Source organism: Sarcophilus harrisii, chromosome 2 (assembly GCF_902635505.1).
Source record: "Sarcophilus harrisii chromosome 2, mSarHar1.11, whole genome shotgun sequence".
Lineage (NCBI taxonomy): Eukaryota > Metazoa > Chordata > Mammalia > Dasyuromorphia > Dasyuridae > Sarcophilus > Sarcophilus harrisii.
The window spans coordinates 271085740-271110620 of record NC_045427.1 but is presented as its reverse complement, the minus strand read 5'-3'; the positions used below and the strand labels follow the sequence as shown (position 1 = coordinate 271110620).

The window sequence follows — 24881 nt, the reverse complement described above, 5'->3', positions numbered from 1 at the left end:
TAAAGTTCTACTATTTACTATGTGATGGTGGAGAAATCATGACATTTCTGGGCCTTAGCATTCTTATCTTTAAAATATGGGATTTTGATGCAACCTAAGTTTCCTTATTAAATTCAGGCAGAACAGCTTACTTGAGGGACACACATACATGTGTACATATACACACACAGACACTTACATAAAAACTAATACAAGGTATGAACTATCCACCAAAGCAAAAAGGCACATAATAAGTCAATCAATAATAATAAATCAAAATTTTTGTAGTCATCAGGTAATTTCTGATTCTCCTGTCAAATACTGTAACTTCCAGACTGATTTCATAAAAGTTAATCATTATTCTAGATGGAATAATATTCTAGAACAAATCTCTGAAAAGATCCAGTGAAAAGTCATCTTTTCACAATTCTTTAGATTTAAATAATGGCAATACTCCAACATATAAAATGTATTTTAATCCAAATACTACTACAAAGTTTTAGTCATGCACTCGTGATCTTATCGAGACAATTAACACCACTGGTATTTTTTGGATTAAAGCAAAGATCATACATTTAGATATTGCTGTTATTATGTTTTCACTTTGACTTTACCTCTCACAGAAAACTATGAGATTGACAGTGAGGTGAAATGTATTTTTAAATATTGACTTCAATAGCAAGTCACAAAATTCTCATTTAGCAACTGAAAATGGTAGATCCCAAATCTTTTAACTATGGATAGTATGACCACTCAGATATAGAAATGTACCTGCTATGTAGGTAAAAATGCAATTTAATCACATGCTCTTGGCTCTGAAAAGAATATCTGGTTAAGTCAAGGTTACAGTCAAGGCTATCAATGCTGACTTCACCTATAGGCAGATTTAGAGTCTCAAGAGTTTGGGAATTGCAAACTGAGGATATTCAGAACTGTCTTCAAAACCCAGAAACTGTATTGGAAAAGGTTTCTTCATTCCAACACAGCTTTTTCAAGATTACCTAATAAAAACTTAAAACTTATATGTTTCTGTGGATATAAGGGTAATAGGTTTGGTTTTTAAAAAGTTAATACAAGTAACAACAGTTGTTTCTTGCTAACATAACACTAAGACTGAATTCGTTGTTGAAATGATCACAAGCTTAGTGACCATAAATTTTACATGTCAACTTTTTAGTGAATTTATCACATGAAAAAAAAATTTTTTTTCTAGAGTAATTTCATGAAATGAAATCTGGCAGTAAAAATAAAAGATAATCTGGTCAAGCTCAAAGTTTGATGAGTGGCAGTGAATTAGTCACATGACACGAATTTGTACGCTGCAAACATTTTAATGATTATTGTTGAGCATACACATTGGAATTTTTTTTTTACTTCAAACTGCAACAAGTTAAATAAATGTTTATAATATACAAAGAAAATACAACCAAAAGCAAAACTTGCTTTAAGTGTGCCTTGCACCTAGAACCAGTGTTTTTTTATTTTTATTTTTAAACATAGCTTTATTGTTGAGCTGCACAAACACACTTAAGAATTTGATCTTTATAGCAGGGCATTAGGAAATAAAAATATACTCCCACTTCAAAGAAATAAAAAGGTTGTGCATGATTATATGCCAAACAAAAGAGAGAACACTAGAATACTCTGATAGTGCAGGCATCGTTAAAAAGGGAAAGAAAAAGCTTGAGATGATGCCCATTAACTCTCTAAGTTTTAAGGAAGCAGGTTTTTTGACCAAATAGCTTAAAAGCCAGCAAAATAGGGATCAGTGATGGCAACTGTAGTGTACGGGGCATGAAATGACAAATTTTACACAAATACATTTAGAAATTTTTCAGTGAACACTGAAGATCTGAGGAGCTGCTCTTTGGAACAATCAAACAGGACCACCTTATTCCAGTCACATGAGCCCTGGAAGCATCACACAGTGTTTTCTGTGCTATTTACCTGCTGGCTGGGTATTTAAAAGGGATTCATTTTTGTCTTTAGCAGCTAACAAACTTACTCCACAAGTTTCTAAGCCTCAAAGGTGGAAAAAAAAGGCAAGTGTCATCAGAGCCTGGCGTGAAGGTCATACACTTTTCTGCACACAAACACAAGAGGCTTCACTATTATCAAAAAAAGTCTCAGACGTCTTTCATTGCACTCCACAGCTCAGTTGAGATGAAAGCCTTTCTCCATAGTAGCAGCGAGCAGGCGCTCTCTCATAATCTCCTCGGAGGAATACTCAGGCAGCTTAAGGTAATGCACACACGTGTTCACCGACGGGTAGCTTGCATCTGTAGCATCAACCTGCAGAGATGAGAAGGAAACCACAGCCGTGACCCAGGCATCAGAGGGCGCTGGCCCATGCCCAGGGCCCTCCCCCATACCTCCCCATGGGGGAGCCCATACCTTGCGCACAACTGTGAGGCGGGGGTGAAGGTTGGCCAGGCCGCCGGGGGGCAGAGTGGAGCAGCCGGTGGTGAACTGCAGAAAGGCCTTCCGTTCGTCAGAGGACATGCCACACAGAACCCGCACGAAGCGCAGGAAGCCGGGGCTAGACAAGGAGACAGGGAAGATTCCACAAGTCGCCTCAGGCGGCCGCCCTTACAGGAACCACCACTGTTTTTAGACTCACTGCCAGCTTTTGAGTTCAATACTGAGCCTGGTCTTTCTAAATTCAACCACAAACTTACATGTATAGTCTACAACACAGAGAACTAAATGCAGGTGGATAAAGAAAACTTAGATAATGCAAGGTTACTTGGAGCTTGTGGTTTAGTACTAAAAGAGTGCTTCACACTAATTTGGAAAGTTAAGTAATTCAAGTCTCATCTTACTAAAGTAACAGAATTGAGTCTCCTTCCATACTACACACCCCATCCTACACACTTTCTCTACACTACAGGCTGATGATGTGGGGGAAATGGTAAAACTTTAAACTTCAAAAAGAGGATGGATTAATACAGCCTACAAGGAGCTGGGTTCAAACTCCTCCCCACTCCTTCTTGATATTTACTGCCCTGGGTGAGCTCCAGAGCCTCTTATTTCATCATCTCCAAGATGAGCAAGCTGGACCAGAGGCCTCCAAGGTCCCTTCCAGCTCCAAATCCTACCATATGATGAAGTGAGTTGTGTTTGAAGAGAATTTGCTCCAACTAAGGTCACTGAGAGGTGACTATTCATGTTATCCAAACTCAACTGGGCGTTGCTAACTCTTTCCATCTTGGTCCAAAGGTACTCCAAACTTTCTATTCCTACCTTAAGACCCCCAACACACTGGCACAATGAGATATGAGCTCCTTTTCTTCCATGTTCATCATCTCAAACCCCTTCCCATGATGTGCTACTCTCTCCTCCATTCCCTTCTGACAAAGAGGTTTGCTCATTTCCCCTCTCCAAGGACAAAAACCTTGACAAATTTACTTGATCCTATGGCCCTCCTATCTTTTACAGGATACTGCATCTTAACTCATCACTTCAAACAATTCTCCCTGCCATTCCTTCCCTACTGTTTTAAAATATTCCCAAGTTTCCCACATCCTTAAAAAATTTTCACTAAATCTTACCATTTTCTGTATCCTCTATCTCTTCTCTCTTGCTCAGACTCCTAGAAAAATTTATTTACAGCTGCTACTTCTGTGTACTTTCTGCACAGAGAGAACTGATGCTTCAGCTCTTTACACTGTGGCTTCCAACCTCATCATTCAAATAAAACTGTCCTCTCCAAACTTAGTAATGATTTCTTAATTATCAAATCTGATGGGTTTTCCTCACTACTAATCCTGAATTTAATTGCTACACATTTGACACTGTTGACCAGCCTCACCTCCTCTTGGATATTCTCTCTTCTGTGTTTTTTTTTTTTTTTTTCCACATTAAACTCTCTTGATCCACCTCCTAATGTATTCACAGTTAGTGAACATTCATTCACTAAGATTTCATTTAGACTGTCTTCTCTCTTCCTCTACCTCTGCAAATTTAATCATTCATCTATGTATACCTATGCACACACATACGCACGCATACACACACCTCTCTAGCTCTAATTTCTCTCATGAGTTTAATCCCATGTTACCAACTACCTATGAGACATTTCAAATTAGATGTCCCAGAGACATGATGAATTCACTATGTCCAAAACTGACCTATCTTTCCCAATGTACTTTCCTCTCTTACAAATTTCCCCATTTTTGTCAAAGGTATCACTTCCTTCCAATCTACCAAGCCTGTATTCAAAACATTATTTTAGGACTTCTCACTCTTCCTCAGCTTACATATCCAATTAATTACCAAATTCTGCCATTTCTCCCTTCATAACATCTCTAAAATTGAACCCCTACTAAGAGCTACGAAATTAGGTCAAGTTCTTGATGTTTGCCTCAAGTTGTCTTCTCTTCTAGTCCATCTTACATATTGCTGCCAAAAAAAGTTTCTAAAACATAGATCTGACCACATAGTTTCCCTAATCACATCCATCTGCTTCCTATTGTCTCTAGGATAACAGCTCATCACGATCTGGCCACAATCTACCTATCTTTTTGAGCCTCTGGATATTACTGCTCCTTCTAGCCAAATTTGCCCTCTCTTTGTTCCTCACACACAATTTCATATATCTTGTCTCAATGTCTTTGCTGAATAGCAGTCCCTCATGGCTGGGATGATAGGATAACTTCCTAAGTTAGTGTCCTCCTTCCAAAATTATCTTGTATTTAAACTACTAATAAAATAATATTTATTATTTGTTTGTTTATGCTATATATTTTTATATGTACTTATCTTCACCATTAGAATATAAGCTTAAGAATTAACAAGTAAGAACTGTTTCATTATTTGTACTTGCATCTCTAGAGCCTGACAGAATGTAAATACCCCCTCCCAGATCACTGCTTTGAAGGCAAAAGAAGAAGAGAATGATAGAAGATGAGACAATTCCTTATTATCTGGATTACAATACTTGCTAACGGAGTTACAGAGGATTAAAAGTGACAATAATAGATGTTGAGATGGGGATGATTTCTATTAATAGAATTTTTGTATAAATGATTTTAACACCTCAATGAACAATTCATGACAAAGAAAATTTCAAATGAAAAGAGAGATCCATAATAAACAATTTATAGCAAAATGCACCTTTCCTATCAATTTTCATTTGCCTTATATAAGTTATGATGCAAATCTCTTCTTTTTGTTCTAATTTTCTTGCACATACCTATCACGTGTATAGCCTAGCTTAGGCTCAGTATAATTGATAATATCTTCAGCAGCCCAGGATGGTGATTGATTTCCACAAAGAATCATCTGGACTTCTTCATGGCTGAAGGAACTCAGCTTCTCCATTGGGAAGACTTTATTAAATCCATCTTTATCATATAAATCAATGAAGGGAAAAAACATTAACAAAAAATGAAAATTCCATTTCTAAATTCTGATTTCAAAACAAAGTTTTAAGTTTATTAAGTTTTAATACCTAAAGAATATATAATACATGAAGAATATGCTATTAAAACATTAAAAGTAACCATGGAAATAGTTATGAATAAAAAACTGACTTCAGTTACTCAAAATTTCTCTACTAATCTGCTGCCAAAAATTTAAACCTCAGAAGCATCTCATGGATTGTTATAATCTTCAGAAACATCATTCTGAAAGATGAAATCAACTCAAATCAGATATTCTCATATTTCTTTCTTTCTTTTTTCTTTTTTGCTAAGGCAATTGGGGTTAAGTGACTTGCCAAGGGTTACAACTAAGACGTGTTAAATGTCTGAGACTAGATTTGAACTCAGGTCCTCCTGACTTCAGGGCTGGTGCTCTATCCACTGCGCCGCCTAGCTTTCCCTATCCTCATATTTCTTACATATACCAGCTACAGGACTTCATCATGCTCCATGTTAGTTAGTTAATTTCTCCCATTTTCCCTCCCATTTTTCAGATCCTGTGAGGGCAAGGACTGTCTTATACCTTTCTAGGTATTCCCAATGCTTATTAGCACAGTACCTAACCTGTAACAAATATTTAAAAAACTCTGGACTAGGAAGAATGTAGTTATTCTGCCCATTTTATAGATGAATAATAATTCAGTTATTAAACTCTATATGTAAGGTTTAGCAACCAACTTTCAGTGAATAATCAGGGGCTAAGGGGCTGAACCCCTCAGAAGATTCTGACAAACTCTTCCTAGCTCTCTTCAATCTCACTAGCTCCTTTTTTGTGCTGGTGAACTAGAGAGGAAGAACAACCCTCTATGAAGAAACCTACAAAACAAATCACACAGTAGTAGTTTTCACAAGAAAAATTAGCGACACCAGTCTTTACCAAATTTCTCCAGCCCAGCACCTTGCCAAAGATTTCCTATGATTTAGCTCTACCTCCAAAAAAGTGGGAGGGAGGAGGATGGGCGAATTATATAAAGAAAGAAGTGGAGAAAGAACCCAAATGATACAAGTGATACTAAATAGGAGTTTCTAGTAGAAAGGGAACCACAAATGAGAAAAGTTTTCAATATATTCAATTCCCTCACTTCAATTAATCTAAAAAAAAAATGTCCTAAAGAGTCTTCTTATGACAATTAAAATTACCTCTAAAAGCTTCCATTTGCTTCTGAATACCCGTCTGCATGCAGAAGTCAAACATCAAATCTACATATTCTTCTGCATTATCCATTGTAATCATCTACAAAGAAAAAATAAATTATTAGTATACTCATTAAAGGATAGTTTAGGCATTTCTTAATGCAATATATATATATATATATATGTATATGAAGAGAGAGACAGACTGTCTATCTCCCCTCCAAGATACAGATATCAAAATCTATCTAATCATTGAAACAAAACTTTTACCTCATCTTCACCTCGAGGTTTGAGATCCACAGCTGTAAATCCATAAACTCTGGAGGAAGGACAGAACTGGAAATTTAAACTAAAAAGTAAAAGAAAAAAGGATTCATTACCAGTCCAAATTGTTGGGCAGGTACTGGCTTGCAATGACCCTCCCCCCCCCAAAACTCCAGATCCAAAATAACTTTCTTTAACCTAAAGCAAGGAGAAATGATAAGTTTAAACTACTTATGTCTTCAATTTAAGTAATTTTAATTAAATGTTAAAATAATATGATGCTCTGAAAAGAAACCAATTAATTTTCAATGTGCCAATTTTTTGGGGGGAAATCTCTCACATTTCAGTCACTCCATTAATTATAAATGTATGAGAGGCTAATGTGAAAGATGTGTTTTCTGTCTCTCTCTCTCTCTGCTTCAATTTTACAAATTCTTAAAACTTTACTGATTACAACAGGAAGAAAATTATTAACTTTGGAAAAAAAAAAAAAAAGGATTACAAATTCTACACCAGTGCCATTGAAAAGCAGACAATTCTTAATGTAAATCTGTGATCTTAAACATTAACGCATTAACGTATGATGACTTATATAGAAGTATCATGGTTTTAGAGGATATGGAGATACTAGAAGACTTAGATCACCACTACCACTCCAGAAAACTTTGAATATTTGCTAATATGAACTGTTAGCAAAATGAAAGGAAAAAAAAGCCTCTTAAAAACAAACCTAATCATGTGGAGATAATAAGTTCAGCTTATGTCAAATAACCTGAATTAAAATTAAAATGCTAACATTATATACACAGTCACACAAAGAAAAGGTTCATATATGGACATAACATATCCCTACCTTCCATAAAAAAAGAAGATACTAAATCTGATTAATTTAGGCTAGTGTAGGTGCAAAGACAGTCCCTTCTTCCCCCAAAAATTCAAAGCTAAAAGCACTTGAACTTTTAAGCACTTGAACTATGAATTTATGACCTTTAATAAACTAAATCTAGAATTTGAGATTTTTAACTATTACTATGATTAATATTCTTACCTTTCAGAAATAATAATCCTTATACCAATAGTAGATGTCTAAGTGCTAATAAAAAAAAAAAAAATTCTACAGAATTTTTCTGGCATTTATCTGTTAACTTGACACTAGTCAAGTTTAATACTCTTTTACTTAAGACTTTACAAGACAACAAGAAATAATATGTGATTTTCCCCATAAACAGGAATTCCTAAATTAGGGAGGAAAAAAGGGAAGCTATCAGCTCTAAAAAGCATATATATAAATCTTACCCTAAATCTTCTATGCTAAGAGGAGGTCCAGAACCTGATGGATTCTTCAACATTAGATCCTGCAATTTTGTGTTCTTTTCATCTTCTGAAAGACTTTTATTGCCTAAAATTTGGCGCCTTTTAATAGCAAGGTCTTTAATTTCTTTTAAAAATCTGGCTCTATGTGGATTTACCAGTTCAAAATCTTCCCAAGTTAAAATTCCATTAAACCATGCTGGGGGTTTTGGTTTGGGTGGGTCAAGAATAAATTCTGATTTTGAATCCTCTTCAAAGCTTCCTACTGAAAGTGAATCATGACCTTCTTCTGTAGATGCTTCAGACTGACTTTCAGTACAGTGTAAGTCTCGATCACCTCGTGACTCATAAATCAGTTTACTCATATTGCTTTTAATGTCACCCATACACATGAGTTTAAAGAAAGGCTTAGAAATAGGTAAGTCCACAAGTCTATTGTCCTGAATGCATTTGGCCAAGAAAATTCCAAGAAAATGAAAAAGTTTTGTGATTCTTTCAAGTTCATCACTATCTTGCGGGAATGGTGCAGTAAAAAGTCCACATGATCTTTGTACATAGTATCCAGGGGGTTTCAATCCACCTCCAAGATCAACCTGAATGTTGTAAAAAGAAGAAAATAATTAGAGTACAATTGAATCATATATAAACTAAGACTCCTATCTTCCTATTAGAAAATGGGAGTATCCACAAATATTGCCTTTTGCCTAATAAATTCTAAAATAATATTTGTGGTGGCTGAATTATGTTAACAATCACGAACCTAATAATGCTAAATCACAATATTCAATAACAAAAGTTTCACTAAAGTAGTTGGGGCATGGAACCTTAATTCTAAAGATCCTTTTTCAAGATACAGTTAAGTTGTTACGCATCAACAAAAAGTTATTTCAAACTAAATGTAGGAGAATAGGGGAAAGAGGGAAAGAGGAGAATGCCCCTACAGGATAAGAGGAGGGGAGATGTTTTTAATTTTAAAAAATTAAACACTCAAGTTTAAAATTTTTTCAATTCAGGTGCAATGACATCGCAATAAAGAGGATAAAAAGTTTGTTGTTACTTATATAAGCAGTCCTATGGTTCCAAAATTCATATGCTCTTAACATCTGATTTTTTGGTCCTATGTTAATGGATCAGTAATTCTAAGATAACGATTTCAAATGGAGAAAATGGATCTTACATGACGAGATTCATCATCTGGGAAGTCATCATCACAAAGCCATGTTCCCAGTTCAGTTCTCTGGAATTCTGCTGCCACCAGAGCATAAAATTCTAACGTAGGTCCCAAGCCAGTTCCTTCTTCTCCCAAAAACTCAACCTGAAATAATGAAAAGATTGGGAAAGTGACTTAAATTAATCATCAAAATGTTTCTATAAGATAGATGAGAGGGTGCACATCTCATTTTAACTTTTATGTATGAATCAGTCTATGTGGTTTGTCTATCACTCAACAAACTATAATTAGTTTAAAAATAAAAATTTTCAATGTCTTTTCAACATAAAACTTAATACTTAGAAATTATTGTAGCAATAGCAGAAATCCACTCTTATCTTAGATTATAATTATGAACCATGTGACACTAGGAAAAGATACTGGTCCTCAATTTTGACATGTACAAGTGAAAGAGGTGAGCTCCTTTCCACCACAGAAGCCATCTAATTGAAATGTTGTACCTCTAGAACTGATTTCCGATCTGCATGTATTTGCATAACATTCTCAGCCCACTCCATCAATGAATCACCACGTGGAACTTTTACTCTTTCATGTTTAAGTCGACCAACTCTAAACTCTCCTGGATCATCTCGTCTTACAGTACTTGTTGTTCTTGTTCGTTCAACAGTAGCCTCACGTCTATTCTGCAACCATACTATTGCTCTGAAAGAAGAAAAAATTGTGTACAGATGTATCATATTTGGAACTAGTAAATTATCAATGCTATTAAAAATTTTTAGTTAAAACATTTTTAAAAATACATAAAGCGAATAGAAGTAGAAATTTTATCACCAACAGCAAAAATACAAAAGAAATGTGGGAAATCACTAAATTAAGTCTAAGAGAAGAAGTATTACAAGTCTCCTCTTCAACAAATTTACTGTGTAGTCTCTACGGAATAAAATAAAATATTTAAATATTTATTCGTATGTATGTACATATATGAATACACACAGACACCACATATAGGAAGGTGATTGGAAAAGACAAGTTTAAATACTGCATATGGGATTTATAAGGTGACATGGCCAAGTCCCTAAAATTTTTTGCATCTCAATTCATTCAAATGTAAAATGTAAAATTCAAATATAAAATGGGGATAACTCTTACAATGTTCTGATAGCTTTTGTGATGTTCAAATAAGACACTCAAAGAAAAATGTTTCAGAAGTTATAATGTGTAATATGCAAATGAGTTGTTATCATATTTCCATTCACCAGAAAATATTCAAAGTAATTAAATATGAATATTTTTCATGTTACAGAGAAAGTCCTTTGCACATTTAATAACCTCTAAAACAGAAAGAGCAATGAAACTATAACAAGCATTAAATTTACAACTCAGAGCATTAACTCAACCCTCTCAGTTCATAAAAGTTATTTTCCTAATATATTATGAATGAAAAACCACAGGATTAAATCCCCTTTATAGGTATACAATTGCTGAGTACCATAATTATTTGTCATTTAAACATTTCACCTTGTAATTATCACAAGAGATGAAAATCTATTGGGAAAATAAATGTTTCAATTGCAACAGAAATGTATAGCTCACAATAGAATTTAAGATGAATAGAAACTAATATTTGGCAAAAAAAAGTCTATAAACTTGGTATCTGGTCTTCCCATAACAATAATTTCCCTCAAATAATTCGAAAACATATTTTTGTTTTTGTTTGAATCACAACTCTATTTTATAAAAGTATTTTTAAACCTGAGACCTTTACATAAAACATGTATTTTTCTGTCTTCTTCCCCTGTCCCAGGAAAACATGTAAGACTTCTATGTAAGCCTACTGAAAGCAACAGATGCATAATTCAAAACCTTGTCCACCCTATTCTTCAAATCAAAAGCAATATTTAAAGAATATTTCAAAGCAAAAATTTATAATTTAGACACAATTTAAAAGATTACAGCAATAAATATTTAGTAGCCCTAACTATGGTACTGCTTCTTAAGAATAATTACCATATTAAACATCTTTTAAAAGGAGATATATTTCTTACCTGGATGCTCCAAATGCTGTACATGTGAAATAAAGCTGCCTGGTTTCAAAAGGTATTAAGAAGGGACATTTGCTGGTTAACTGTTCACACCAGTCTGGCAGGGCCCCACTTGCTAGTGCCAATGGTTCCTGAAAATTATTGTATAAAACAATGGTCTGAATATTGTATATGAATTAACAGGAATAGTAAATTCTGTTATCCAATTAAGCAAATGCAAAGTGTGTCAAGGTCGAAATTAATAAAAATAGCTATAAAGAAATCAGGCAGAGAAGAACATATCAAAGAAAGGACTTCAAAAGCCCAGCACTTACAGTACGCATAGTTCATTGGCCTGGTGTAATTACCTCAATCTGCTGCAATATTTTCGTAGTGATTTTTTTGCTTGTGAATTCATCTGGTGGAAAATTAAACTGAAGCTGCTCATCTCCTTCTGTAAACATTAATAAAAATATAAAAACTTGACTGGCTTTTTAAATGATGCTGAAGAAACCAGACAAGGTTTCTTACATACCTTCTTGGGAAGACCTTGAGTAAGGATCACTTGCAACTATATACAGAATACGTAATAGCTGTAAAACATCTTCTACTCCACATGAATTCTGCCCATTGCCTGCTTTGGCCTGAGGCTGTTCTTTGGCCAAACTAAGAATATCACAATTTTGAAAAGTAGAAATGGCTCCCTGGCTCAATCCAGACTTTGATCCATGTTCACAAAAATCCTATAGAAATAATTAGTAAAATTAATCATTAAATCACATTTTTAGAATAAATCAAAAGTGAAATCTATCATGTGAAAACGGTTACTTTGTTAAAAGCTGCAGAGAAGATATGCCTTCTAGGAAAAAATATTGCATAAATCAAACTATAATCAATTTCTTTTACCATCAAATAACTCCTAACAAGTTGTATACATTTATAAGAAATTTTACATCTGAGTCTATAAGGCTAGATTTTAAAATGAAATGTTGAAACATGGACATCACTAACTAAACACACTTCCTCCTCCTCTTCTTTTTTTCCTGAGGCAACTGGGGTTAAGTGACCTGCCCCGGGTCACACACTTAGGAAGTGTTAAGTAGTTGATACCAGATTTGGACTCAGGTCCTCCTGACTTCAGGGCTGGTGCTCTCTCCACTGCACCACCTAGCTGCCCCCAAACACACTTCTAAAAACACCCCATTATCATCTTCCTCCTTATAAGAAGAACCTACAAAGCCGCTAAATGAAGCATACAGCCATTCCCAAAGAGAACAATATTTGGATGAGGACATATACCTTGTATGCAGCTATGAGCTGAGAACAATTTCTGTTTTTCCTAATACTTTTATTAGTGCCGGTTAATTTCCAGTGGCGCAGGAAAGCGGAGTCTGCATTCTTCTGCAGGTAGGTTATCAAGTCATTCTTTGGTAATTCATCAGTGCCAAGGTACTGTTCCACATGCTCTACAGACCAGCAACCCTACAATAGGAAGAACCAAATGTTGGTCTTTCCTGATTGTAAAGTCTAAGATGTTTACATGCATCACACTATGATATCTTCAGGATCATGCATTTAATAAGTAACAACTTTTTTTTTCTAATTTAAAATGCTGTTAGTATTACTTTTTTTCCCATATGGTGCATCTTACAAAAAACAACATGTTGGTTATCAACTAAGAGCAAGAAAAAAAGACTTGAAAAAGTAATAAAGAAAATGTTCTTACCATTTTTCCATTTTCTTTTTCTTTGTCAGAATCCTTCATCTCTCTGTACATGATTCTAAATATGAAGATATCCAAATTAATTAAGTCTTTTCTTAAAGTTTATTTCCAATGAAGTTTATTTATACTTTAATAAGGGTTCACCCTTTGGCCACATCCTGAGGGGGATAATAAATGTAATATCTTGGGAGAAGTTTTATGAATAAAAACAGAACAGGTTACTTCAAAACTAGGGGCTAAAGCAAGAGAAGTCACTAATTTTAGAGAAAGACGTATGAAATGAATATTTCATCATACTTACAAACCAAGCACACAATAACAATTACAGAAATCTTGATTAAGTCATAATAGTGTGCTGATAATGAACTTGATTACTACTGGAAAGAACTACAACAGAATGGAAAACTATTTCCATTGAGGTTGTATTAAAAGAATAACCAGAGGCATGGATGAAAAAAGGACATTTTTAGCACATAGTAATTAAAGCAACAATTTTCAAAGACAAAAGCCAAAAATTAGAAGTTGGATATGGGAAAGAAAAAGAAGCAGAGGAGAAAGTCAGAGACTAGAAAAAGAAATTGTATATACGTTGTATGTTGTTCTGCTTATTTTTTTCCTTAAGTAAAACTGAAGGAATTCCATAAGAGACTTTGATAGTATATAACTACTTTTATAATGCATACTTACAGTAAAAAATGTCAACCATCAAATTACAAAACTTATTTCAATATTCTTTTGTTTGTTTGTTTGTTTTTTGTAGTGAGGCAATTGGGGTTAAGTAACTTGCTCAGGATCACACAGACAGGAAATGTTAAGTGTCTGAGGCCAGATTTGAAGTCAGGCCCTCCTGACTCCAGGACCAGTGCTCTATCCACTGAGCTTTCTAGTTGTCCCCAATATAAATAGATATTCTTTCATATTAATCAATGCTTTATACATTTTAAAAGAAAAAGGTAACCAAATAGGTATTTTTAAATAACTCTACAAATTTTGGTTTATAAAAAACAACCTGAACTACTGTCAGAAATAGAGTTCAAATTTGGGTCATTTCCCATCAAATAATATGAAAATGTAACTCAAAAAATCTCTTACGTGTATGTTGGTTCCCAAATACGCCTAAGTTTATCAGATTTCACATTGCCATTACAGGAAAACTGAAGTAATTTTTGTACATAGTAAAAGATGGTTGATCTGAAATTAGTGAGGGGTAATTCGACTTCACGAGTTGTTCCAAGACCTGTTACTTTCAAAGTAAGTGCTAATCGAGGTGATGGAGTACATTCAACTTCTTCTAAGAGCTCTGAATGAGGTGTACCTAGAAAATTTGAAAACCATGAGAAAATTTTATTACAGTAAAACATATACCATAATAAAGTAGAAAGCCTATAAAACCAACAGTAAGAAATGACATTTACTCCTTTCTCTATGACATACATTAATTATATGAATAATACATTACCTTTTAAAGGCAAAGGGATAAACTTAATCATATCTATAGGCACCTTCTAGCCTAAATGCTTGTTTGTGTACTACAGATTAGCCAAGTTTATTCAAGACATTGCTATATTATAAAACATGCCCTTCACAACTAAGCAAAAATGCCCTTTCCATCTTTTTATAGTACTTACTTAAACTGTTAGTGCCCAGTTGTGTTTTATATAAAATTGACAGAAAGATTAAAGAGAGTCCATGTTCATCATTAGCCCTTTTGAAAACAAATCTTTTAAAATAAGGATAAATTTCAAATAAAAAAACAAAACAAAACAAAAAAACACAAATTTGTGATTTCATAAAGTTACGTGTTGTTTATAATAATGAACAGCAACAGCTCAGATTTATCAAAATATTTTGTACTTGAAATGTTTCTATTGACATGATTTCATTTTCAGGACCAAATAGAACAAAACACTTCTATTTTTTGTTAGTTCACACATTAAACCAGAACTTCCTTTTTCTAAGCTCACTACATGGGCTATTTTATTTAATGTCTAATAAACTAAAATTAATCAGAAGACATAAAATACACACTATTCTGTCTACATACCTGGGGGTGGAATTTCTAAATCAGTTGTCTGCTGAACATTAGTACGACCAGGTCTAGGATCAAAAGCAGGTACTAATGCTGAAAACTGACGTTTTAGCACATAATCATCATCCCAAGTTCTCCGACGTCCTCCTTTAGTTTCATACTCCTCCTCTTCCTAGTTAAAAAAAAAAAAAAATTCTATGTCAGCCAAACATCACCTGTGAAATAATTTTATTCATGAAAAAGAAGTGGAATCAGTGAAATGTTTCTGGGCAGCAAACAGGCTTCTTCATAGTTGCTAATTTAGTAGTACAATTGAGTTGTGTCCCATCAAAGAATAAGCAAATTTAAATTTACATATGTAAAAGATTATATATAAGACAGAAGGAATTATCCTGCCAAATTCTCCTTGGACTGTAACTAAAAAGATAGATATGTTTTCAAAAACCTACTTCATTTCCTCTAACCTTTTATTCCTGACTAACTCTATTAGTGAATAATAAAGTGCTTGCTCTGATAACATGTTGCTAAATTTTTTATGGCAAAAACTACATAAATTTATATAAACACAACCCTCTAACCTTAGTCCAAAAGAAAAAAGAAAAAATGGTACTTTCTCCACTTATAGTTATTGGACTGAAAAAAAATTTGCTAAACATTTAACAATTTAACCAGAGTAAGTTGTGGTTACATATCCTACTGGCATTTATATGTTAATTTAAACACTAAAAAGCTTTGTAGCATGCCCCAGAAATTAATGAAATGTGACTTTGAGAAGCAAAGTACCAAATGCTAGAAACTTTGCCACTACAGGTTCCGTGGTCCTCATGGCCAAGATGAGAGTTTAAGAAAGAAGGCGAGTCTCAGCTACCACAGCTATATCCCCAGTGGAACAGTAAGCCTCCCCCTCTATCCCCAAACAAGTCCCCCCCACAAGTCCAAGGAAGTAAAATATCCAGGAATATATGTGTTCTAGGAAATGTCACTTGCTAATGTTCTGTAGAGATATTACTTATCTACTCTTTTTCACAAGCAATGGCATATATTCTAAGCTTTTTCTTTTTTTTTTTTTTTTTGCTATTTTGTTACAATTAAAAAAAAAAAAAATATATATATATATATAAAAAATAGTTTGGGTTCAAGAAGCTAAGGTTTATACTACATATAATTCCCAATCCCTCTATTTTTGTCCGCCTGCATTTTTGATTTCCTTCACAGGCTAATAGTACACTATTTCAAAGTCCGATTCTTTTTGTACAGCAAAATAACTGTTTGGACATGTAAACATATATTGTATTTAACTTATGTTTTAACATGTTTAACATGTACTGCTCAACCTGATATGTGGGGGAAGGGGTGGGAGGAAGGAAGGGAAAAATTGGAACAAAGAGTTTTGCAATTGTCAATGATGAAAAATTAGCCATGAATATATCTTGTAAATAAAAAGCTGTAATGACTAAAAAAAAACAAAAACAAAACAAAAAAAAAAAAACAAAAGAACCTAAGGTTTAAAGATATAGATTAACTGAAGTCTACCTGTTCCCCAAGGGGCCGACTGCCTGCGCCAGCAGGGACCTGTGGCAACTGTGATGTGACAGCATGGTGAGTCACATCAGAGCGGGAACCTGCCCGACGCTGCAAGGATGGACGCCTCAGAATCTCAAAAAAAAAAAAAAAAAAAAAAAAAAAAAGTAAAAAATTTTTAATTACATAAAGACTATTTCCCCTAGCCTGACCAATTTTACTCTGAAACAACACACTCTGTTATTAAAATTGGGAACTTTATAGGTCACTTTCAGAAAAACTTAAAAGTGAATAGTTTTGTAAGCAACCCTTTCTGATCATAACTATAACCAATTTATTATTCATTTCTAAGTTTTAAACACTAAAAATAGTTACTACCTTCCCCATTAAAAATGCATTTTTATTAAATTTGATCAAATGGAAAAGTTAATATAAGGAGACCCAATATTTTCAAGTTCCTATAAATAGATTTTTCAGGCACTAGACTCAGCTGGATAACATGAAACAGTCTAATTTAGTCCACTAAATTAAACCATACATAAGAGATGTACACTAAAGATATACTTCAATATATCTTTAAATTTCATTATCCAACATTTTTTTAACCCATCAGTCAAAACATTCATCACTGCTCAGGGAAAAGATTATTTAATCCCCAATTTTCCATTTAAGAGAGCTTTTCCTTTATTATAATACTTTTAATTTAGCATGTTTCCTGGGAGCACCACTTTCCTACATCAATGAACAAAAGCCAAGAAATTTCCTGTACCATAACTTCTTCATACTCTTGATCCTCCTGGTTATCATCTTCATTTTCATCATCTTCTTCATCTGGCTCAGGCAAGTCCTCATCATCATCTAACTCTGCTAACAATGTACTTGCACGGCAGCTATCAAGAAAATCTAGAGAATAACATAATAATTTTACTTTTGAAGTAAATCGTGAATTGACAAAAAAATACCATACACATCTATATAAAACAAGATAAAACTAAGAACAAAATATGAAATTGTATATTAAGGATAAAATGACCCAAACATGATTACAGGGGAATCTGTAGGATAAATTGGTTACAAATAGGCAAGACAACAAGGACAAGATGCAACAGTCAATAATGAAGTAGTTAATAAAGAAGGGAGTTAATAAAAATGTATTATTTTTTCTGGTCTATTTTCTTCCTGGTCTATTGGAATAAAAAATTATCTAATTGTACTGAGTCTATTCTTTCTTAAAATCATACTGTAGAAGTACTCAGTAAGTACTAAAAGGTCCTCAAATAAATAACAGGCATTTCTTTTTCCTTCTTTACTCTAGGAGTCAACATAATAGATTAAAAATTTCAGATTAGAAATCTTCCAAGTTAAATTACATCTTATAAATATTATTACACTTTGCATTACAAAAAAGTGTTTAACAGATATATTTAACTTGTGTTTAATTGTAAAGGTTCTTTTCTAAAATCTAACAGGTATAGCCTAGTCTCATCCTATATTAGTATATTAACATACACTCTTGCTACATATGTTTATATATACACATACTATGTATACACATGTATGCTTGTTTATTCACATATGTATTGGGATGTGAGTCTGTATGTGTGTTTACATTTTATACAAAAGATAAAAGCAGAGAAAAGTCAATTATTAATCAAAAGAACAGGAGCTAGTTCCTGGTTTAGATCATGAGAAAATAGATAAGAAAACAGTCTATGTGGCTCAGAGACATAACTCCAACATCACTACCACATGAGAATACGCAGAAGATCAAAGAATACTATATCCAAGAAAGAAATGTGTATCTATATATAAATATACTATACAAGAAAGATGAATTGGACATCTTAAGGTAAAGAGAAAAGGCTTACCTGTCAAGTATCACAAAATGAATAGGCCCCAAGATTGGAAAATACAAATAAAAAAAAAAAAAAATGGGAGGGGAGTGGAAAGATAGCATCACATTATCTAGTCTATACTGGATATTTCCCCCAAAAAGATAAAAAACAAAAAGGACAAGGACATATATGTACAAAATAATTTCATAGCAGCTCCATTCTGGAGGCAAAGAATTGGAAATTGAGGGGATGTGCATCAACTGGGTAATGGATAAACAAATTGTGATATGTGATTATGATGGAATGCTATTATGCTACAGGAAATGATGAACAGGACGCTCTCAAAAAACCTGGAAAGACTTTCATGAGGTTGTGCAAAGTGTAACATTCCCCACAGCCTCAGGGCAGTTAAAACATAATCACCATACTCTGTATGTACATCTGCTGTGAAGGGCAGATTCTCTACTACAACTCTATAATCCCCACAATCTCCCAACCCCACTCATCCCTGATTTGGTGACTATAGCAGGTACTCCTTAGTAACAACCTCTGTAGTCTGAAGAAGTTGTAGCGTGGGGAAAGCTCTACTATACCCACACTTTTCATTTTTCAGTGATAAAGAATGATGAGGAAGCATGAAAGGCTGTGATTACAAACATCCCCTTTTCAACCTCCTCCATTTCTATTGCAGACATCATCATTTTAGGATATTAGGATCCCTTATTTTTCATTTCCTTTGATTCTCTCTCTATAAAACTTGTCAATTACTTTAATTTCTCCTACCACAACACTTCTTGTCCCTTAGTTTATTACAAAAGCCCCCTAATTGCTCTCACTACTTCAAGTGCCTCCCCTCTTTAATCTGTCCTCCATACATCTGCCAATGTTTCTAAAATATATCTGATCAGGACACTCTCCTCCTCCTCCAGTGACACTATACTCACTCACAGCTCAAATATTTTCTCATCCTTAGGTATAATTCCCTTTAAATTTTTATTTTTGTACAAGTTTTCTGATGCCCAAAATTTTTAATATAGTAGTATTAAAATTTGTTTGAGTACATATATAAAAATAAATAAGCATTCACATACAAGGTACATGCTTTTTTTGGAAAAATAATGTTTTTGATTTTTTTTTTTTTTTTTTTAGCAATATAAATATATGAAAAAGAGTTTGTAGATTACTGGCTTAAGACATTGAAACACTAAATGACATATACACTTCTATACAAGATAGGTCTTGAATCCAGGTTTTTCTGACCACAAGGTCAGTTCTTTATCCACTATGACACACCAGATCATTTCTTATAAGAGTAACCCAAAAATGGAATGAACTAGCTGCTCTGGGAAGCAGTTAATTCCTCCTCAGTAAAAGTCTTCAAGCAAAGTCTAAATGACTTTTCAGGTTGTAAAGGGGAATTTTTGTTCAGTTTTAGAATTATAGTAGAGTCACTGAAGTCCCTTTCAACTCAGATACTACAACTTTTAGAAAAGCATAAAAAATTTGAGGATTTAGAGCTAAAAGAGACTTTAAAAGATCATACAGTCCAACTCCTTCATTTTATAAAAGAAAGTGAGGCTTTATAAATTACTTGCCCAAGATCACACAGACATTATAGATACTGACTAGCAGTGCCAAGATTAAATTTAGACACAAATACAGGGCCAGTACAATCTTCACAATCATTTTCCTACTTAACAAACAACAGAAGTTCTTAAATGCACACCAAATAAAATATAAACTACTTTTTAGTTTAGTATTCATGGGTTTCTATAATCTAGCTCCAAAGTGATGTTTCTAGTCTTATCTCTCAGTACATTTTACCTTGCTTCAAAGTGGAGTGACTTCTTTTACTTCCTTGCTTTGGTGCACTAGATCTTTTAAGACTGAAACAACTTTTCCTTGATTCAATATCTGTCTAACTTCTTTTCTTTCAAGTCAAGTCTAGATACCAAATTTTCTATCATCTTCCTTGATCCCTTCTCTTTAAATTTCTTTGCCTACTTGCCATGTTTGATAACCATTTCACAACTTTTATATACTTATTTGTTTGTTTCATCTTTACTGATATTTATTTGATAGTAGGCTTAACTCACTCCTTTACATATATCAGGTATTTAACAAATAAATACTTAATTTCACTAGGTTAAAACAAAAAACCTCAAGGTCACAAAATGACAAGATTTAGATGTTAATAGAAAAAAAGACAAGAAAGGCCTGATAAAAGTAAAAGATCATATGGACAGGGGAGGAGAGGGGGAAGGAGGGGGAAGAAACAAAATAGATAAAACAATAAAACTTCTTAATATTGAAATATCAACTGCTAAAAAACATATAATAATTTTTCTAAGTCAATTTTAAAATATTTTAACAAAGCTTATTTACCTGCACTTTTGTCTTCTCTTTCCTTTAAGTATTTCAAGTACAATACCTGCTAAGATAGTTGCCAATCTCTCCCCCCTCCCCCACACTTCAATACTTATCCAAGTAAATTATTTTGCATTTTTGATTCTCCTATAAAAGAAACTACATATTGTATTATAAAATCATGGCAATTAAAATCAACACATTTTAATTAGAACTTTTATATAGAAAAGTCTAAAGTTCTCTCAGAAGAGATAAAGTGACTATATAAAAGAACCAACAACTTAAGATTTAATAATAACTTACCATATAATGAATATTCTGCTTCCTGACCTGTGTCACTCTCACTTGAGGTTGATGTGAGGCTGGTGGTTAGAGTATTACTTAGTGACTGACCAACTGATAGAACTGTTGTTGCTGTGGCTACATTACTGCTGCTAGTAACACTAGATGTTGACATTGTCACTGTAGATGTAGTACCAGTTGTAGTCAAATTAGGGAAACTTTGAGCACCCATAAGAGGAGAAGCTATAGATAAAAAGATGGCAAGTTAAAAATAAAAAACATGCCCATATGTGCAATAAACCAAAAAAAAAAAAAAATCAAAACAAGGAAAACAACTTTTAAGCAGGCTTAGTAATAAATGTAATGGCTATGAAGATTAAAACTAACTTGGGAGACCTAACATCAAACTGTTTCACAATGACTATTATATCTTCAAACTATAACTAAAAGTGGCTGAATATAAACAAGAACTAAAATAATCTTTTCAGTCATATTTTCCAAAACAAATTACTTTGAAGATTTGCTTCCACTAGAATCAAAGCTTTATCTCCACTAAAACTAACATAATCAAGATCCAAGCAAAAATTGTATCAGAATAACACTAATTTCAATGAAGTATGCTCAACTACTAACATTTCCCTCTTATTAAACAATCTCTATAGTTACTTTAGGAAACCAAAACTAAAGCTTCTTTAGTTTATGACAGAAATAGCCATGAATTTTTCCATTTTTAAATAAAGTAGGCTGTTCAAAAACAGGAGGAGGGATGGATTTGGCCCTTGGAACAGTTAGTGAGCCCCTGGTTTAGAATATAATTAATTTGAGCCCTTCAATATAAAAAGAAGTCTGTTCAACTATTATTTTGATATCCTAAAAACTTTTATAATTCAAAAGCACTAGAAACCAATTAGAATTTCAGTTTTTAAAATAAACATAAATCACTATTTAAAAGGCTCTATTTTACACCACTTAAGAGAGTTGAGAAAAGCATTGTCTTTCATAAGGAAAGATCACTTACTTGCAGTGCTCATCACATTTCTCCCCAGAGTATTAGTGTTATTATCACTGCTGCTTCGACTCAAATTCATGTTGTTTGTAGCATTGGTTCGTGCTATGTTTGCCACTCTCCTTACAAAAGATTCCAAACTAGAAGTTTCTCTAGAGGATAAGTTAGGAACGCTTGCACTAGAGCTCATAGGGGCCCCAGCAGCCAATAAAGAACTTACTGAGAGTCTGTTACTTGCTGAAGAGCTAAGGGGTCTTTGTGAAGCTGCTTCTTTGTTAGTCAATTCAGACACTGAACTAACATCAGGAGAGCTAACACTCACAATCCCCATGGATATGGCACTAGACTCTCCAGCAGTACGAACAGAACTATCAGGACCTAACTTCCTTTCCGCATTTTCACTTCCTGTGTCCGCTGTTAAGGTGCTGGTACTTGCACTGGAGGATGACCCTACTTCAGCTTGAGGCATGTTTTCAGCAGACGAGAGAACAACAATCGGTTCATGGACATCAGTTCCTGAAACTATACTCTGTTCCATTACACTCTCTGATCTCCGCTCCATTTTGGTCGAACCCAAGCTGATGTCGCTGCTACTGGCCACGCTACACACAGAACTGCTGCTTCCTTTTCTACTTGAGGAGCCTGCAGCAGCAGAGGTCTTGTCTGGACAGTTGTTTTTCACCAAGCTGCTCCATGATTGTGTTGTGCCTGAAACAGTGGATGAAACAGGTTTGGGTGATGCCGCTGTATCAGGGTCGTACCCTGGTGCAAGCTTGAGGTCAAATTTTCCTTCTGCGCCCATACGGTAAGAGTTTGAGCCACCAGCATCCCAGGTGACATCAATCCAGCCTGGAAAGGGACAGGAGTTTGTGAGACCCAGCACAAAGCAGACAGGAGCGTGTCAGACAGAAGCTCCACAATATGGGATCAGCTTTGTATCTCTGAGTTACTAGAAGTCATTAAATAACTTTCGTCTGCCAGCTATAAATTTAAATAGGAGATTTGAAAATTCAATCGATTTAAACCCTTTGTCTCTGTAAGGTATTGAAGGTCAGTATTCTTTGGGTCATATCATTCACAACAGAACAGAAGAACAAATGCTGGAATTGGAGGGAAACCTGGGTTCCACTGGCTGTGTGATTATAAACAAATCACTGATCTTTCTGAGCTTACACTATCTTAGTTTATGACTACTATTAGAAAAGTGTTTTACAAAACCATCAAGTACTACAGAAAAGTAAATTCTTCTAAGTTAATTATTTTTTTTAAAACTATTCTAAGCAAAATATTTCAGACAAACCTGGTATATTATTTTTACTTTCTGACAATTCATTTTGATTTTATATCTATATCTATATCTATATCTATATCTATCTATCTATCTATCTATATATATATATATACACACACACACACACACACATATACATACACACACAAAATGAAAATGTTATCTTATTCACTGTGGAGTTTTCTGTTTCATTTTTCTTAGTGAATACTTATAAAAGCACAAATACTTATAAAAAAGAAAAAAATCCTATATTTTAAGCAAATTCAGAAATTAACAAACCTTTTCTTTTTTTTAAACTATGTTAAGTAAAATTATACAGTCAAGTGGTCCCCTCTCTCTGAAAACACAAAATCACATTAAAAAAAAACAAAAACAAAACAACAACCTCTGGTTTACTGATTTTGCACATATTGAAAGTAGTCTTTAAATCTTTACCAATCCATGGGAGAATATTACAAATAAAACATTAAAGTTTTACGGTAATGACAGTTTTTGTCATTTTGCTCAGATTTTGAAGTTCAAAAGATTCTCTTTTTTAGTACATTCATCTTTATGAGATGAATCAGGCACAGAAAATTTCAAATTCAGTGATTTGATCTGTTATTATAATTATATTAATGATCTTATAAAATGAATTATAGTAAAGAACTGTAATTTTTCCATTTGCCTTAATATGTACCTGAAAAAAAAACCATTTTGCTATAAAATAAAGATAATTAAATTTTAAAGTTATGAGTTGAACATTAAATTGATCTGAAAAAGAAAATAGTTTAACAATTTTGAAGATTTATAATCTAAGCATTTCATATATGAAGAAAGCTGTGTACTACATACTTTTTCTTAAATAAGAAAGCTATGTTTTATTTTCAAATTTAAAAATATATAGGAGGCAAGTAGGGAGCACAGTGGATAAAATGTTAGACTTGGAATGAGAAAGACCTTATCCTAAATCCTGCCTCCTGCCTCATGTCACCCTGAACAAGTCATTTAACCTCTCTTTGCATTAACTTTCTCACCTAAATAAGGGAAGAAAAAAATACTATCTCCCACACAAAGCTGTTGTGAGGATCAAATGAAGGGACATATATAAAATATTTTGTAAATGTAAAAGCAACACACTTCCTAACTATTAATATTGAGGTAACAAATGGTCTCTAAAAGTTTCATGTTTTTATCTGTCTCTAAACTCAAAAGATGTAATTAATATTAAAAACAAAATGTTTCCTAGGATCTACCTATGGAAAAGTATTTTAATAATTCTGGAGCTATTTAAAATGCTTGAAACATTACTAGCAATAGTAAGAAGTAAATACATGCCTGCTTTAAGTATTATTGGTCCTTTTAGAACACCCCTGACTATATACAAAAATTTATGCAACTCAATCATCCAGTGAAGTTAATTATATGGATCTGAGCATATTCACAAAAAAATCTTAAATGGATTTAATCTATTTTATTTGGCTACCATCTTAATTTTCTTTATATGCAGAGTAGCCCTCTGAAATTAACACATTTCTTTTAAAA

The 24881-nt window shown here is 33.6% G+C and overlaps 1 protein-coding gene across 5 annotated transcripts in view; it reads right to left on the bottom strand.

Annotated features, from left to right (window-relative positions):
• Window positions 1–436: 436 nt before the first annotated feature.
• Window positions 437–24881, bottom strand: part of HECTD1 (HECT domain E3 ubiquitin protein ligase 1) — an 89450-nt gene continuing 65005 nt past the window's right edge. For 2 of the 5 annotated variants that reach the window (XM_031952261.1, XM_031952262.1), the window contains exons 25-43: window positions 22079–22915; window positions 21082–21303; window positions 17346–17479; window positions 16589–16711; window positions 15071–15227; window positions 14119–14341; window positions 13030–13084; window positions 12603–12785; window positions 11839–12046; window positions 11672–11757; window positions 11328–11455; window positions 9783–9984; window positions 9289–9426; window positions 8097–8704; window positions 6807–6885; window positions 6543–6636; window positions 5174–5324; window positions 2374–2518; window positions 437–2271 (exon numbers count right to left, since the gene is read on the bottom strand). In XM_031952261.1, the coding sequence (XP_031808121.1) occupies window positions 2134–2271; window positions 2374–2518; window positions 5174–5324; window positions 6543–6636; window positions 6807–6885; window positions 8097–8704; window positions 9289–9426; window positions 9783–9984; window positions 11328–11455; window positions 11672–11757; window positions 11839–12046; window positions 12603–12785; window positions 13030–13084; window positions 14119–14341; window positions 15071–15227; window positions 16589–16711; window positions 17346–17479; window positions 21082–21303; window positions 22079–22915 (3911 nt within the window). In that variant the 3' untranslated portion in view covers window positions 437–2133. The remainder of the gene's footprint in view (window positions 2272–2373; window positions 2519–5173; window positions 5325–6542; window positions 6637–6806; window positions 6886–8096; window positions 8705–9288; window positions 9427–9782; window positions 9985–11327; window positions 11456–11671; window positions 11758–11838; window positions 12047–12602; window positions 12786–13029; window positions 13085–14118; window positions 14342–15070; window positions 15228–16588; window positions 16712–17345; window positions 17480–21081; window positions 21304–22078; window positions 22916–24881) is intronic. The other 3 variants (XM_031952263.1, XM_031952265.1, XM_031952264.1) reach the window with 3 other exon arrangements.